The following is a 17,483-nucleotide window of genomic DNA, read 5'->3' on the forward strand; positions in this document are numbered from 1 at the left end:
ACAACTAGTCCGCAGACCTTCCCCTCCCTCCAAGATGGCGGGTCCCTGTGCCTCCTTCCGTGACTGCGCCTTCTCGGCTGCACGCGGGTCAGGAGATAGTGCACAAGCAGTGTAAATACCCGGCGCCACCGTGTTAGAAACTAAAGTGGTAAGTGCAATTTAAGATTAAAAACGATAGTGCAAACAAGTTCGTTTTTAAAGATGATAATAAAATCGTACACTCCACCTTGGTCCGACCAAATCCTTTGAAACTAAATTACAGTTATAATCGTGCAATTCAATATCATTTAAAATTGATTACAGTTTAATCGTGCAACCAATATTCACAGTCAGCGTTTAAACTCAATTCCGACCTTAATCCCCCAGCTTTCCGCCTCAGGGGTGTACCAGCATTGTAACCTTATAACCAATTAACTTCTCCCTCCCTGGAGTAAACATTCAACCAATGCCTCAAACATTGCACTGGAGACATATCATTGATACATCACTCATTCATCCTTTCTTCTCAACCATCCATCAGGTCCTTTAGTCTCACCTCTCCAGTTCCTCCAATTTCCGCACCAGCTGATCATTCTCGTGGCTTAGGGCTCTAGTGACATTTTTTGCGCTGTTGTTACTGTTCATCAGCACCAGGTTTTCTCTCCTGAAATGAAAGGAACCGATTCACTTAAGGTGGGAGTGGGACACAATCATAGAGTGCCACAGACAACAGCTCAGCAGTTTATAGTCTGAACCTGGACTGGAAGTAACAGTGCAGTGTGAAGTCAGATCCCAGGGAAGTGACCACAAACGGTAGCATGAAAAAACAAGCATTGGCATAGCCAATAGGTCTCGCCTTTGGGAACTTATAAGTGTTTAGCCATAGATATTAACTTTACCTATGTCTTTAAACTTTGATGTACAGAAGTTTGCAGTATGCTGAAAAGTTATAATAAACAAGTGTCAGAAGCATTTTTGTTACCTTAGATATGACCAAAAACCATTATGTACAACTAAACGACCATATTAAAAAAGTATTAAAAATAATGTCTTGAGTTTTTTTTGTCCTTTCAATGCTGGCAACTTGTATCTGCCTGTCCCAGTGGTTGCTTGTTTTTTTTTTTTGTTATGGGGGTCATAAATAACAGGAGGGTGAAGGTTAGTCAGTCAGTCAGTCAGTCAGTGTGAGTGAGAGAGTCAGTCAGTCAGTGAGAGTGAGAGAGTTAATCAGTGAGAGTGAGAGTCAGTGAGAGAGTGAGAGAGTCAGTCACAGTTAGTGAGAGTGAGAGTGAGAGTCAGCCAGTGAGAGTGAATGAGAGTGAGAGAGTGAGTCAGTGAGGTAGTCAGTCAGTGAGAGTGAGTCAGTCTTTAAACGAGAGTCAATCTTTAAGCAATAGTCAGTGTTTTAGCGAGAGTCAGTCAGTTAGTGAGAGAGAGTGTCAGTCAGTGAAAAGAGTCAGTCAGTAAGAGAGAGTCAGGCAGTGAGAGAGAGTCAGTCAGTGAGAGAGAGTGAGTCAGTCAGTGAGAGAGAGTGAGTCAGTCAGTGAGAATGAGTCACTCAGTGAGAGAGTGGGAGAGTGAGTCTGTGAGAGTATCTGAGAGAGTGTCTGTGAGAGTCTATGACAGAGTGTCTGTGAGAGAGTGTCTGTTAGAGAGTGTCTGTGAGAGTCTGTGGAAGAGTGTCTGTGAGAGTCTGTGAGAGAGAGTCTGAGAGAGAGTATGTGAGAGAAAGTCTGAGAGAGAGTCTGTGAAAGTGTCTGTGAGAGAGTGTCTGTGAGAGAGTGGGTGTTACAGAGTGTCTGTGAGAGAATGTCTGTGAAAGTCTGTGAGAGAGTGTCTGTGAGAGTCTATGACAGAGTGTCTGTGAGAGAGTGTCTGTTAGAGAGTGTCTGTGAGAGTCTGTGGGAGAGTGTCTGTGAGAGTCTGTGAGAGAGAGTCTGAGAGAGAGTATGTGAGAGAAAGTCTGAGAGAGAGTCTGTGAAAGTGTCTGTGAGAGAGTGTCTGTGAGAGAGTGGGTGTTACAGAGTGTCTGTGAGAGAATATCTGTGAAAGTCTGTGAGAGAGTGTCTGTGAAAGAGTGCCTGTGAGAGAGTGTCTGTGAGAGTCTGTGAGAGACTGTCTGTGAGAGTCTGTGAGAGAGTGTCTGTGAGAGAGTGTCTGTGAGAGAGTGGGTGTGAGAGAGTGTCTGTGAGAGAGTGTCTGTGAGTCTGTGAGAGCCTGTGAGAGAATGTCTGTGAAAGTCTGTGAGAGAGTGTCTGTGAGAGAGTGCCTGTGAGAGAGTGGCTGTCAGAGTCTGTGAGAGAGTGTCTGAGAGGGTCTGTGAGAGAGTGTCTGTGAGAGAGTGTCTGTGAGAGTATGTGAGAGAGTGTCTGCGAGAGTCTGTGAGAGAGTGTCTGTGAGAGTCTGTGAGAGAGTGTCTGTGAGAGAGTCTGTGAGAGAGTCTGTGAGAGAGAGTCTGTGAGAGAGTGTCTGTGAGAGAGTCTGTGAGAGAGTTCTGTGAGTGATTTCTGTGAGTGAGTGTCTGTGAGTGAGTGTCTGTAAGTGAGTGTCTGTGTGTGAGTGTCTGTGAGAGTCTGTGAGAGAGTGTCTGTGAGAGAGTCTGTTGTGAGAGAGTCTGTGAGAGAGTCTGTGAGAGAGAGTCTGTGAGAGTGTATGTGAGAGTGTCTGAGAGTGTCTGTGAGAGTGTCTTTGAGTGGCTATGAGTGTCTGAGTGTCTATACGTGTCTGAGTGTCTATGAGAGTGTCTGAGTGTCTATGAGAGTGTCTGTGACAGTTTCTGTGAGAGAGTGTCTTTGAGAGTCTGTGAGAGAGTGTCTGTGAGAGAGTGTCTGTAAGAGAGAGTCTGTGAGAGAGAGTCTGTGAGAGAGTGTCTGTGAGAGTGTATGTGAGAGTGTCTGAGAGTGTCTGTGAGAGTGTCTTTGAGTGGCTATGAGTGTCTGAGTGTCTATACGTGTCTGAGTGTCTATGAGAGTGTCTATGAGTGTCTATGAGAGTGTCTGTGACAGTTTCTGTGAGAGAGTGTCTTTGAGAGTCTGTGAGAGAGTGTCTGTGAGAGAGTGTCTGTAAGAGAGAGTCTGTGAGAGAGAGTCTGTGAGAGAGTGTCTGTGAGAGAGTGTCTGTGAGAGAGTGTGAGTCTGTGGGAAAGTGTCTTTGAGAGTCTGTGAGAGTGTCTGTGACAGTCTGTGAGAGTGTCTTTGAGAGTCTGTGAGAGTGTCTGTGAGAGTCTGTGAGAGTGGCTGTGCGAGTCTGTGAGAGAGTGTCTGTGAGTGTCTGTGAGAGAGTGTCTGTGAGAGAGTGTATGTGAGAGTGTGAGAGTCTGTGAGAGAGTCTGTGAGAGAGTGTCTGTGAGAGTGTCTGTGAGAGAGAGTCTGTGAGAGAGAGTCTGTGAGAGTGTATGTGAGAGTGTCTGTGAGAGAGTGTCTGTGAGAGAGAGTCTGTGAGAGAGAGTCTGTGAGAAAGTGTCTGTGAGAGTGTATGTGAGAGTGTATGTGAGAGTGTCTATGAGTGTCTATGAGAGTGTCTATGAGTGTCTATGAGAGTGTCTGTAACTGTGTCTGTGAGAGAGTGTCTGTGAGAGTCTGTGAGAGAGTTTCTGTGAGAGTCTATGAGAGAGTGTCTGTAACAGTGTCTGTGAGAGAGTGTCTGTGAGAGTCTGTGAGAGAGTTTCTGTGAGAGTCTATGAGAGAGTGTCTGTGTGAGAGTGTCTGTGAGAGAGAGTCTGTGATAGAGAGTCTGTGAGAGAGTCTGTGAGAGAGAGTCTGTGTGAGAGTCTGAGAGAGTGTCTGTGAGAGAGTGTCTGTGAAAGAGTGTCTGTGAGAGAGAGTCTGTGAGAGAGTGTCTGTGAGAGAGTGTGAGTCTGTGAGAGAGTGTCTGTGAGATTGCATGTGAGAGTCTGTGAGAGTGTCTGTGAGAGAGTGTCTGTGAGAGTCTGTGAGAGACTGTCTGTGAGAGAGTGTCTGTAAGAGAGTCTCTGAGTGTCTGTGAGAGAGTCTGTGAGAATCTTTGAGAGAGTGTCTGTGAGAGAGTGTCTGAAACTGTGAGAGTCTGTGAGAGTGTCTGTGAGAGAGTGTCTGTGTCTGTGAGAGAGTGTCTGTGAGAGAGTGTCTAAGAGAGAGTGTCTGTGAGAGAGTGTCTCCAGATTAAGCTGTCACTGCTGTCAGTTATGTTTGCCTAAGCCTGCCTGGATCTATTTCATGTTAGGAAAAGTACTCCGATACAGCCGGGGAAGCTTAATGTTTATCCAATGTGAAAATAATTACTCAAAAGTGTTATTCTTAATCCAGATAATTAGAGCGTGGAAGGCAAGCTCACTGTCACTGTAAATTAAGCCCCGGCAATTGACTTCTGGGCCTCTTGCGTTGCAGGTGAAAATGTGAACGGATCAAGGTTAGATTAAGCATAATCCAAAGTAACTGCGGCCTTAATCTGTTATGATACAAGAATGATCACTCAAAAAGAGCAAGATTGTGGGATTGTTTCCGGGTGGATGAGATGATGCTTGACTGGGGTGTGTCGTTATGCATCCTTATTCCCTTGTCAGCTCAGCTGCAAATACTTGTGCACGGCGGCAAACAGCAGCAGCGGGTGATAAGAGACTGCTTGTTCTGCGCCTGAGCAAATATGTAATAGAATGCGCCATTTAAACACACAGCATGGCCTGTCTGAACATGAAAAAAACACCTGTGTGTCAGGGGATATCTACACATTATTGCTGTGGGTCATCACTGGTAGCTTCGCGGCATACTGTCATGTGTACTTGAGTGTACTTTTTTGGAAATCCTTATAACGGAAATAGATTTTACCGAGAAATGTGCAGGTTGCAGTAGACTTATTCATATAAAGTAAGATAGCAAACGCTCCTACGCATTTTTATCAGTTGAATGTGAAAATAATTCATCAAAACTGATTTTTCAACTGAATTACCGGTTCGGCATATTTATACAGATTTATATAACAATTTAAATGAAAAAATAAATAAAACAGCACAAAGCAGCAATGAGCTGTACAAAATATGCATTCCCCATGGCAAACTCCAAAGATTTCTGCCTTTGTGATCCACATCAAACAAATTATTCCTGAAGTCATGTCGCATGCAGAAATTGCTGTGCTTTCGTCCGGAGCACCCCTCACCATACAGTCAGTCACTGCCATAACTGAGACACTGAGAGACAGACATGTTAGCCCATTACTAATGTTTAGGTTGGGCTGCACAGTCGCTGTCTACAGGCTAGGTTCATGTTTTGAAAGCCCTGTTGCTGTTAGTTGCCTTAAATAAAGGCAAGCCCTCCTCCTTCTTCCTTTCGTGTCCTGCAGTTCCCCCGGGGCACAAGCAGGCATCCACTTCTGTCATTTCAGCTGATCTGAGCTAAAATACAGAAGTGGATGCCTGCTCGCGCCCCGGGGGGACTGACATAAACAAACAAGCGCGCTGCTCCTCGCGCTGGCAGCAGGGGGAGGGAAAGAGGAGGGCTCCTGCGCCTGCTTCCCTTATGGGAACGAGTGCTGACACCATATGTTTGCAAGTTAATTATAAACATATGGTGTCAGCGCTCGAGCCCGCAAGGGAATAGCCACACGTGCACGCGTTGCCATTGAAGGCAATGGAATGCGTGCACTGTTGTGGCTCAAAAAGGGGACGGACGGCATTAGGTCTCCTCCTATGCAGCGCATGCGCGCTGCGTAGGACGAGACCTAAATTACAAACATATGGTGTCAGCGCTCGAGCCCGCAAAGGAATAGCCACAGGTGCACGCGTTGCCATTGAAGGCAATGGAACGCTTGCACTGTTGTGACTTAAAAAGGGGACCGATGGCATTAGGTCTCCTCCTAAGCAGCACGCATGCGCGTTGCATAGGGTGAGACCTAATGAGGGAAGATCCCACTTTTATTCCAGGTTGATATCCATCACTTTTAGGGAAAACACAGACAGCGGGAAGACAAAGCTTAAGGGAACATGAGATTTAAATGTATCCTTCATCCATAAGTATTACATACTCGAAGATCCAATGGACAACAGCCAGCAACTGCTCTGCAATGCTTGTGTCTCACTCACTATGAGTCTCTTATATTTCTTTTCATCTTTCCTTTATCCTATGGTTCTCCTGATTTTTATAGAAATGTTTTAACACTCTTGCTCCTTAAGTGACCTATTTTAAACCACTTCCTCCATGACACCCTTTGCCAATTTCTTTGACTTTTTTTCTCATTAGTAGCAACATCCTCTTCTGTCCCTCCTCGGTCTATTTAACTAGGACTGCTCTACAATATTTGTCTAATTCTCGCACTCTTGCCTGTCCATATAAACCTTTTGATTTCTAACCTACTCACCACCACTGCCTATCACCCTAAACCACATTTGTATGGTCACCTGTCATTCTAAACCACCCTTGTTTCTAAACTTCTTAGCACCAGCGGTCACTCTAATCTACCCTTGTTTCCAATCTTCTTACTAAACCTGTCGCTGCTAAACTACCCTTGCTGCTAACCTTGTCACCACTGTCTGTTATTCTGATCCACCCTTCTCACCACATGCTACTCTTAACTGTCTTCGACAACAGAGAGCTGAAGCAGTTGGTAGGTGAGGCCTAAAAAGACTTGCCGAGGTGAGCCTCTGAGGCAGAAAAAGAAGAAGTTCACAGTTTTCAGGACTAAAAAACATACAGGTAAGAAGCCGGAGGTGGCAGCTCCAAGGCAAAGTTAGAAGAGACCCCCCTTAGATGAGGACACACATACCTGAGCTTCTCATTTTCAGACAGGAACTCCTGCAGCATACCATAAAGGCCCCGCTCCAGACCAGGGGGGCCACCGCTGGAGAGCTCCTCGGACACACCCTCTCTGCTCTCGCTGTGCCTCTGGAGGAGCTCTGCAGTGAAAAGCACAGACATGTTCATCTTACCTGAACCAGTGGCTGGCCCCTCACTTGCACCCAACATTTGAACAGGAATCAAACTTTATTATTTTACCATTTCCTGGTTATTATGTTCCTGGGTCTTAAGGATGGTCTCTTTAGCCCCAGGAACATATATGGAAATAACATCTCAACCAACTTAAGCCTAATGAAAGACAGTCTTCAAAAAGCAAAGAGAGCAGGGCTATGTAAAGCCCTTTCCCTTCAGAGGACATAAGGACACTGCATAAACATACAGACGTGTCACTAGGAGGGATGCAGAAGTGAGTGGCCCTTAAACCCACGACCTGTGGTCATTAGCGGGACTGTGTCTATGTAGAGAGAGTTATAGAGAATGGCTGAGCATATCAGCGAGCACTGAGAAGACTACAATTAACCCCTTGTCCACAACACCCCACCACCTGAACCCTATCTGAGGAAAAGGGAATCATACGTCAAGTTAGCCTGACATAGGAGGAACACTTGGCAAAATTATGTCATTTGGTAGTAGAGTTGCCACTTTTTCCCTCAGAGAAAGATACCGGCCATGCATTCATCTGTTAGAATTCAATAAGGGCCCGGACTGAAGACTCAGACTTTTGTATTGGCCGGAACTCCCGACGATAAATATCGGAACAATAACTCTGAGTTCCAAAGGCTGTCATGTGGCATCCATCTTGGCTTTTTTTCATTATTGACATTTGCCCATACCAACTTTGTAGGTTGCTGTTACGTGGGCAGGATCGTACTTGGATGGGATGGGAGCTGCTTCTGGTCAATAGAGCCACGCCTGCGAGCCGCCACCAGAGGGAGCTGTTGCCGGAGAAAGACGTTCTCTTCTTTCAGGCACTGGATTTCGTCCTCCAAATTGCGCAGTAGTTTTTCCTTTGGGTCCTGGAAATTAAAACATGCATATCAAATTGCCAGACTAATAGAGGTCATTCGCATTGTATCTGCTGCTCTGAATGAAATGACCTAACCTAAGTTCCTTTAGGTGGAACTGTTTTCAGTGGGGTTGTTCACACACTCCTAGCACCAGTCCACACACGGCATTATGACACGTCGTTCTCCTCATTGAAATGATACATGCATACATGCCATGCCAACAATTAGAATGAAGAAAGAGGGAGATAAAAAAAATAATTGGGGGGAGCTATTAGCTTGTACTGAAGAGGGGACAAATTCAGGCAGGAGAGTGCTAACTTATAGACATTTCTGGCTTTATAAATCAGGAGTCTCAGGACAAAATCAAACCGGATTTGTAAAGCACTGCCTATCACCTGTGAGGGTATCCAGGCACTGGGGGTTGTTGCTGCTGGGAGAAGTTAGTCGAACACCCAGGTTTTTAGACCTTTTCTGAACTCCTGCAGGGTAAGGGAGTTCCGGAGGTTGAGGGGGAGGCCGTACCAGGTCTTGGAGGCCAGCTAGGAGAAGGAGCGGCCCCGCTCCTGCTGCGGTGGAAGCAGGGAGTGTGGTCTAGAGAGAATGAGGCGGAGCGCCGTTGTCTGAGGGGTTGGTGGTAGTTCAACCTGTGTTTGATGTAGGCTGGTCCTTGGTTGTGCCCTGTAAATGTAAATATAAATCCAGTACTTGTATAGCCCACGAATCACCCCCGAAGCGGTATCTCGGCGCTGGGGGCCGTTGGGAAGATTAAACAAGCTATTGCCCAGAGTCGCATGGGGCTGGGCAGACCCCTGCCGCCGGAGCTGAGGATCGAAACATGATCCCCAGCGTGCAGCGTCAGTTGCCCTGGCCGCGGACCAACACCTCTCCCCTGTAGGCATGGGTTAGCATTTTGAACTGGCACCTTTTGTGGATGGGGAGCCAGTGAAGGGCTCTGAGGTCAGGGGTGATGTGTTCTGAATGGTCTGGTCTATTTCCCAGCTATGAGGTGATACCTACGTAGAGGGAGTTGCCGTAGGCCAGGCGGCTGGTAATGAAAGCCTGGCTGACGGTGTTGGTGGGGAGCCATTTGAAGCTTTCCTGGAGCATGCAGAGAGTGAAGAAGCAGGCTGAGGATACTGAGTTTATCTGATTTTTCATGGTAACTTTGCTATCTAGTATAATGCTTAGAATCTTGGCGTGTTCTGAGGGTGTGGGTGAGGGTCCCAGCTCTGTTGCCACCAGGAGTCACTCAATGAGGATGTGTGGCTTACGAAGATGGATAGCTCTGTTTTTTCGGTGTTGAGTTGGAGGCAGTTGTTTTGAATCCAGCTGGCGATGCTGGTCATCCACAGGTGGAATCGGGCTTATTGGCATGAATGTGCATGCTTTTTTCATCAGTCTTTTTCCAATCATGTTTCTTATTTCCACCAACAAATACAAGGCCTTTGTCTGCCATGCTCTTTGGCGATCCTCAGATCCGAACTTTCACACTAAGCCAATGTCAGATCCAAGAATAAGCTGATCTGGCCTCTTTGAGAGAGAATTTTATCGCAATAGATGCTGTTGGTTATTTGCCTCACTTTACAATATAACCCTAGCATTACATAAAAACAGAACCTGGTGTGAGCTTTTGGAAATGTCTCCCCAGGGCTCCATTTGAAATGAATCACTCACCTAGAGTGACGTTTTGTGAATGTCCTGATCTTGGAACCCATAAGAAAAAAGGTAATTGATTAACTTGGTATTTACACCGTAGTGCATTTAAATTCCAGGCCCAGCAGTGCTCTCAGTCACTTCTACTGAGGCCACTTCCACAGTATGCATATCCAAATTAGGAGCAGGAGAAAGAGACACAGACCACATGACATGGGCAAAAACATACAGGAGAGAGGGCTGAGGAGAACTAAAATGAATCACGGGATTTTGGAGAAGTTAACAGAGGAGCAGAAGAAACTCCCTTCCTAAATAAAAAGCAGGGGATTCAGGGGGTAGAAGTGAACAGCATAGTATTTAACAGTGAACTCCCCATGCTGAATTCACCTCAAACTTTTATTAGTAACTGATTTTGAGCATTTGGGATTTTGCTCTTCTGGGGCTTGATTAGAAGAACGTTTTATGGCTAACTCTGAAAAGTTCTTATCTGTTGTCTTTTAGTGAGAATGATTAATCACTAACAAGCAGTTGGCCTGTGGGAATGCCCTCATCAGGGGTATCCTATCAAAGATGCTTTGCCACAAACTTGGTTTAAGTTACAGCTAAGATGTCCAGAATAGGGCCTCTTTAGAAGAGGGACTCGTTAATACGGTCATGTTAACTAAAATAACTTTGTTTTTCAAGTATCTGAACGGTTAACTTGAAGATGGTCCTTACCACATGAACCATGGGCCTGTTCTTGATCCGCTTGGCCCTGTTAGCGTAGCGCAGAGTATACATTGTCTCGGGCAGACAGCGAGATGAAGGGGACACACAGGCCACCTGCAGCAAAAGCATAAAATATATTGAGAAAACCTCTACTTTCCTACGCTTCTTACTGTGATATCAATAAAAATAACAATAGCCCCTTAGTTTAGAGAAGGCTTCTTATGGGAGAGAGCTGTGATGAAACAGAAAAGAGCACAGACACGGCTATGAAGGGCACCAAACATAGCTGCGGTAAGTCCCACATGTAATCGATGGAGTTCCTCAAGAAGGTCCGTCCCCACACTCATAAAGTTAAAAATATATCTGACCATGACATCCTTCTTTATTGTTCCAACCCCTCTACTTCTCTTCCCGCCTTTCTCTCTCAAGATGACACTTTCTCTCAACTCTCTGGATACCGACTTAATTCTGATAAATGTGAAGTTCTTCCTTTAAATGTTCTTTGTTTAAAACAAGATTTTGTCTCCACTGGCTTTTCTTGGAAAACTTCTAAAATTAAATACTTAGGCTTATGGTTCTCTCCAACCATCCCAGAGACTTTGAAAGAAAATTTTGATCATCTTTCAAAGACTTTGTCCGCATCTATTGACCCTTGGCATCCACTTTTTCTCTCCTGGGGTCGTCAAGACTCTATTAAGATGATGCTTTCTCCGATAATTCTCTATCTTTTATCCATGATTCCAGGCCATATCCCTGGTTTCTACTTCAAAAAAATTGACTCTATATTAAACAAGTTTCTTTGGAAGAATAAATCTCTCCGAATAGCTCTTAATGCTCTCAAAGCTGATAAACTTTCTGGCGGTCTACAAATTTCCTGATTTTAAATCTTATCATTACGCTTTTTCCTTGAGACAATCTTCTCTCTGGCTTTCTCATGATCAGGATCATAGTGTTCATCCTCCTATTTGGTTGAATATTGAGAAATACTTTATGGCTCCATTTCATTTTACTGAATCTCTTGCTTTCACTAATAATATTTCTTCCTTTCGCCCTCAAGTGACCTCCCATACGTGTAAAATATTAATACCTCTTCATCCTTCATCCTACCCTGCGTTTTCTTCATTAGATCACCAGCCTATTTGGTACAATCACTTATTACGTATTAAGGGCCGTACCATTTATTGGAAAACTTGGAGATCCAAAGGTTTACTCTGGATTTCCCAACTATTATCTAATAATCTTCCTCTCTCTTTTTCGGATCTTCAATTAAAATTTTCTTTAACTTCTTATTGTAAACCTCAATATGACTCACTCCTTCCTCCTCTTTTGCACTATCTTCTTTCCCTGCCACCTGACCCCATCATTCCCACCAAATGTTCCAATCTCTTTTCTTTATTGGCTTCTACTACTTCGGCATGTTCTCTTTATAGAATTTTTTTTTTCTCTTCTGACAGAAGCAAGAGTAAATGTGAGTTGGCCTGGTAAAAGGGTCTTGTAGAATGCTGGTCTATTCCGTTTTGGGACAAATTATGGTTAAAAATTCATAAAACGTCAAGAGCAGCTAACACCTCTCAGACTCTTTATTTTGTCTACAAGCGCCTTCTTTTTACTCCAATGAAATTGGCTTCTTTTTCCTCAGACCTCCCCTCAAACTGCTGGTCATGTAATGGCTCTTCAGCCGATTTAAAGCATATGCTTTTCGTTTGACCCTCTCTTTCCAGTTTTTAGCATTTAGTTTGGTGCTAAATTAATAATATTTTCAACACCCACATCCCTTTTTAGGTTCCTTATCACCCTCCTGGCTGTCCCCTAACCCCGTCCCCTCATTAATTGATTTGCTGTTAGTGATAGCCCTTCACCTAATTACTTCCAACTGGAAACAAGCCCAGAAAATTACCTTCAAAGCTTGGTGGAATGCTGTTTGTTTCCATCATAGATTAGATACAGGCAATATCACACCTATTTCTAATGCATTAAAAGGGATCTTTTATGGCTTCCTTTATCTTCTTATCTAACGAACTCAGCCTTAGCTTCCCCCACTGTAGCTAATACTTCGGATGAAGTTAAGAAACCTCCATAATTTCTTTGTTGTCTTTTTTCTTATGTTCCTGATGAATATCTTTCGCCATTACTCCTTTCTCCTTCCCCTACACGCTGTTTGTTTATATTTCATATTATACTTATTAATGCTAATGTTGTTGAATTAGAATTATGATTCAGGCAATGCTATTTTCCTATTATTGTTCCCCCCTTTACCCCCTCCCCTCTTTCTTTCCCTCCTTTTCCTTCTCAGTAGTTTTTCATTGTACTTTTGCCTTCATGATATTTCTTTATTATGTATGTTATAATCTCTTCTTCAATAAACTTTAAACTTAAAAAAAAATATATATATATATCTGACCTATTATCAATTGAATAGGGACACATTGTCTCTTCACCTCTGCCCTCGACATTGACTAACCTACCATTGTCATACATGCTGTAATGTCACTGACTCAGCTTTAAAGAATAGAAACTACACAAAGTTGTCCATCCACACTAGTACCAGGAATTAACTTAACATCCACTATTTGCTATCTACTATTAGCTGAAAACCAATGCAATGCAATAGACATAATCTGGCATTGAAACTCTGCTATCAGCCTGTTGATTTAGCAGCTGAGTTTGATTTTTTAAGAGTTTCGTCAAGTTTTTAGCCAGCCTCTATTGAGAGAGGGTGTTGGCTTCACGGGGAACTGTGAAAGTTATGTTTGAGTTATACTTGAATTTGAAATGTGAATTTAAACCTGTGACTGCACTGCACATTATCACATGTTTGCACATCTTGAGACACCATTTTGGTAGAAGAGCTAGTCGTATTTTCTGAGGTGGTCCTCCATAAATGCAGGCTGTTGCACTGAAGCATGCAATGGGCTACTCATAGAACCTTTTACAACAAATGCCCCCTTCTGTTACAAACCTTGGCATACCCTGCATTCCTGGTAGGGCATTGAGTTCGGCCATTTCCCACCACATGACAGTATCCAAAATTCTCAGGGCAAGATGGAAAGGCTGTTCGTTTGCTCATCTGTCTCAAAGGCTTTAAAACTGCTTGACGAACAGGCTGCATCAAATGGACCTAGAACTCTCCTTCAGAAAGGTTCATAAAACCTGGCTCTTCGTAAACTAGCTTTCTCTCAGCCCTGGACACCGATTCAGTGGGTGTTGTGATGGTTTTCTAGCGCTGGGAAGCCTCTGGGTAGCCATGTGCTCTATAAATCCAACAGAATAGAACAGAATTTGCTGCAATATTGGAGCCTATGTCTCTGGCAGGAGTATATGGTGAAGAAATACACCTCTGGCATGGAAAGTTATATGTTGCTTGTGAACTGCAGCACCTATTAAGTAATCCACTATAGTGTCAGTGAAAACATAGCTGCAGGCCTACCCTATGTAGCCCAACAGAAGCAGCTTGAACTTTGCTACCCAGACCTGTCAAAATCACCCTTTTTAAAGGTGCTCCCCGTATGCCGAGACTCAAACTCGGTTCCCCAGCTTCGAGGTCGACTGCCCTAGCCGGTAGGTCATAACCTCTCTCCATACTCCGGGAGGTTTAGGATTATGCCAATGTTTTGGATTTTCAGAAAGTAGAGAATGTTTTCTATTGAAAAGTTATTAATTGTGCTTTTAAGTAGCTCCACGTATTTCTGTCATGCAGAACCACGGATGAGCTTCTTGGAAGATTATAATAAGCTTCGGCTCTTGTTGCTGTGAATTTCTGTTTGGGCTGAAACAGAAACTAGGTTTATTCGGATGGTGAACCCAGACTGCATGAGACTGGATAATGCTTGTAAAATCCTGTGGTTTAATTATGTTAAAACTGCTAAATCTATATGTATCAAAATCGTAAATCCGAATTATTTTATGATCCTGAGATAATTACCAAGGTACATAAGTGAAGTCACTTTTTTATAAATTGCGCAAAGAAGAGAGAGACAGCACAGAATGTATGACGCCGTTCATCAAAGCGCATCTGGCATTAATAGCTTCAGATCATCTCGATCCTTATTTATCTTCTGTGGAAAACCCGCACTCTAGATATCTGTTCACCCATTTTACGTTACGCACAGTTACCTTTTTGGTAGGTTTACTAATCCCAGGACAATGACTGAACACTTTCTCACACTGCCATTGTGACCACCAACCATTCAGTTCGATCATCGATGCATTTTATAATATTTTGTAAATTTTATAAAAAGTCTAGGGAAAGTAATTTAATTCCTCATCTTAGAATCATTCATTTTAAACAATGCAGACCAGGTTTATATATCTTCAATTGTTGTTATTAAAGTATGTGCGTGATAAATGTTTTCAAAATCTGCTCTCAGATGCTAACTCCAAATGATCCAGACTGAGCCATATCAAGGTTAGCACCTCCAGAAGCAAAGACATCTTTGCCATTCTGAAAGATTTTATCTGACTATCAGCCGCCTCCATCATGCTTACTCCCTCACAGGACCTCTGAAACAATCTCTCTCAATTCTTCAACAATAAAACATTTACATAACATAAAAATGATAACACCTGTATTTGTTAAGCACACTTATTACCCAAGGGTCCCAAGGCCCTGAATAACAGATGTTTAACTTTACCTCCCAATGGACCTCGCCAAACACCTCCCGATCTTCCCCAAAGAGCCAATACTAAGCAGATGGCCTGCCATCACCCTAGCAGAAACTGCTGCCACCATGAATTCCATCCACTCAGGGCCCCATCAGACCACTGCCCTCACCACGCTTACTCAAGAGCACTGCAACCTATCAACACTATGCCCACATCCATTCCGAATGCCCCCACCTCTTCTTCGACCTTCCCAGATGTTTGGAAACCCGCAAAACTACAGACCGGTCTCCCTACTACTATTCCTGGCCAAGGTTTGAGAGAAAATCATCAACAAACACCTCACTGAATACCTCAGCGAGCACTAACTTCTCAACACCACTCAATCAGGTTTCAGACTCAACCACAGCATGGAGACTGCCCTCATTGTTGCCAGGGATGACATTCTCATGAGTCTAGACAAATGAAATGAAAATGAAATGAAATTAAAAAGATTCTTAATAGAGCGCACTGTGACCAAACGGCTTCCTGGCGCTAGAGGTAAGGTCTGAGGGAGGTGGGAGAAGCCAATACTGTTTAGCAAGAGTACGCAATAGAAAACAAATAGGTTTTTAGGGCCTTGCGGAATTGAGAGTAGGCGGTGATTGATCTGATCGACAGAGGGAGACTGTTCCAGAAAGAGGGACCCAGAACAGAGAATCTGGTGCCTCCAGTTTTGGATCTGCGAAACCGAGGTACATTGGAAAGGAACTGATTAGAGGAGCGGAGGGAACGGTTGGGAGTGCAGGGAGTGATGAGAGAGTTAATGAAGGCTGGGCCTGTGCGGGCCCGAGCCATGAAGGTCTCTCACTACCACCCTTTAAGGAGACACGGCGGTCCTCATCCTCCTAGATCTCTCGGCAGCATTCAACACAGCCTCCAATTCCATCCCCATCCAATGCCTACACTACATCAGAATCCAAGGACTCCAATGGATCTGCTTCTGCCCAACTGGAAGGAGATAGCCAGCCTGGTACAGTACACCTCAGACGCCTTCAACCTCATCTGCGGAGTTCCGCAAGGATCCTCCCTGTGCCCAACTATCTTCAATGCATTTATGATCCCTCCTGCTAGCATAATCTGCTCTTATGATATCAACATCCTCTATTACACTGATGACATGCAACTCAGTACTCAGATCAAGATTGACGCCTGCATAACTAAAATCGCCCACTAGATAAAGACCAACTGTCTAAAGCCGAACTCTGACAAGGCCAAAAGTGTGATCGTAGGAAAGAGCATATCACCGTGGGACTCCATCTGGTTGCCAAGAGTGCTAGGACCAACACCCACCCCCCCATGCCGAGAACCTCAGGATCAACATTGAAAGCAAACTCGACATAACCATCAAAGTTAATGCCATCACCACCTCATTCTTCATGCTTCCATACCCTGAAGATGCTGAGGAAGAGTTTAAACCCTTAGGGTTCTTTGCTCCTCAATACAGAAAGGACAGCTGAATGGAATGACACCAAACTACACATGTAAACAAAACTTTACTAAAGGAAGTGACTTAATTTGGTCTAGTGTAAATACGTTCAGTAGTTTTAGTGAAATTAGCATTTAAAAAGTGTCCTGATCATGGTATGAAGAGGTTAAATGTAGGAGATATTGGGACCATTACCAAACATGGTGCACCAAATACCATGTTGGGAATAAGAGAAAGGGATTAAGCGAGCAGGGTGTATCTACCATGACTCCCAGGCCCCTGTGGTCCCTAAGTAACCCTCCAAACAATATAACATTTATCCCTAAAATATTTTTTATTGCAGGATTTGTGAATTGTATGTTAAATTGTGAATGCTGATAAAAAAAAATCAGTGCACTACTGTTTCACTTGGCAAAAAGCCATACCTTCAATGGTGTAGGAACAGGACTTGGCCACATACCAGGCCCTGTGGATAACTCCATCTGCAAATGCTGAAGTCCATTTGCAGATAAGGTTGGCTGCTTGTGAAAGGTTGGGTGCCGTGTGGCCATCTCCTACACGCATGAACAAATGCTGCAATTGTTGAACATCTGCTGAGACTTGGACACAGGGCCTGGCTGGAGGCCAGACTCTGTGGCCAACCCCATGGTGTGATGCCAAAGTCTATGCACAAGCAGGCGTTTGCTACGTGTGAAGAGTTCGGCGCATGGCAGGCCCTACGGTTAACCCTGCTGGGGACAGCCTTTAGGCATGTGTAGTGGGCAATGGTCACCTGGAGATATTGGGGACAGCCCATGGAGGGATTGGTACAGGGCTGTGCCTACAGCTAATATCGGTGTGAATGGCCTCCAGGCATGCACAGTGGGGGGGAGGGGGCTGGGCACAGGAAACTCTTGGATGCAATATATGATCACTCGTACTGTAGTCATGCAAACCCTAACAGGCACACCAAATGTCATGCTTATGTAGTCACAATATTTCTACCAATTGATAGCAACGCTTGAAAGTGTAATGTAATTAAACAGTAACACATAATCAAACCAATAGATTGTACTACATTCATAGTCATCACTCTCAAACGTAGTATGGGTATAGTGATATGTAATCTCACATACAAGAATATTTCTAACATTGATAATGTTATATATAGATATATAAATATATATATATATATATATATATATATATATATATATATATATATATATATATATATATATATATATATATATATATATATATAAAAATATATTTCAAATTATGTGGATCTGTAGTTAAGAATAGCAAATGGATGCTTTCCTATAT

The 17,483-nt window shown here is 43.8% G+C and overlaps 1 protein-coding gene across 1 annotated transcript in view; it reads right to left on the reverse strand.

The window, feature by feature from the left end:
- The window catches only part of LOC144823021 (kinesin-like protein KIF12), a 182,039-nt gene that overhangs the window by 102,868 nt on the left and 61,688 nt on the right, over positions 1-17,483 (reverse strand). The window contains exons 7-10 of the mRNA XM_078681147.1: positions 10,121-10,225; positions 7,615-7,759; positions 6,712-6,841; positions 536-643 (exon numbers count right to left, since the gene is read on the reverse strand). Of these exons, the coding sequence (XP_078537273.1) occupies positions 536-643; positions 6,712-6,841; positions 7,615-7,759; positions 10,121-10,225 (488 nt within the window). The remainder of the gene's footprint in view (positions 1-535; positions 644-6,711; positions 6,842-7,614; positions 7,760-10,120; positions 10,226-17,483) is intronic.

This window comes from Lissotriton helveticus, chromosome 3_1, assembly GCF_964261635.1.
Source record: "Lissotriton helveticus chromosome 3_1, aLisHel1.1, whole genome shotgun sequence".
In the NCBI taxonomy this organism is placed as follows: domain Eukaryota; kingdom Metazoa; phylum Chordata; class Amphibia; order Caudata; family Salamandridae; genus Lissotriton; species Lissotriton helveticus.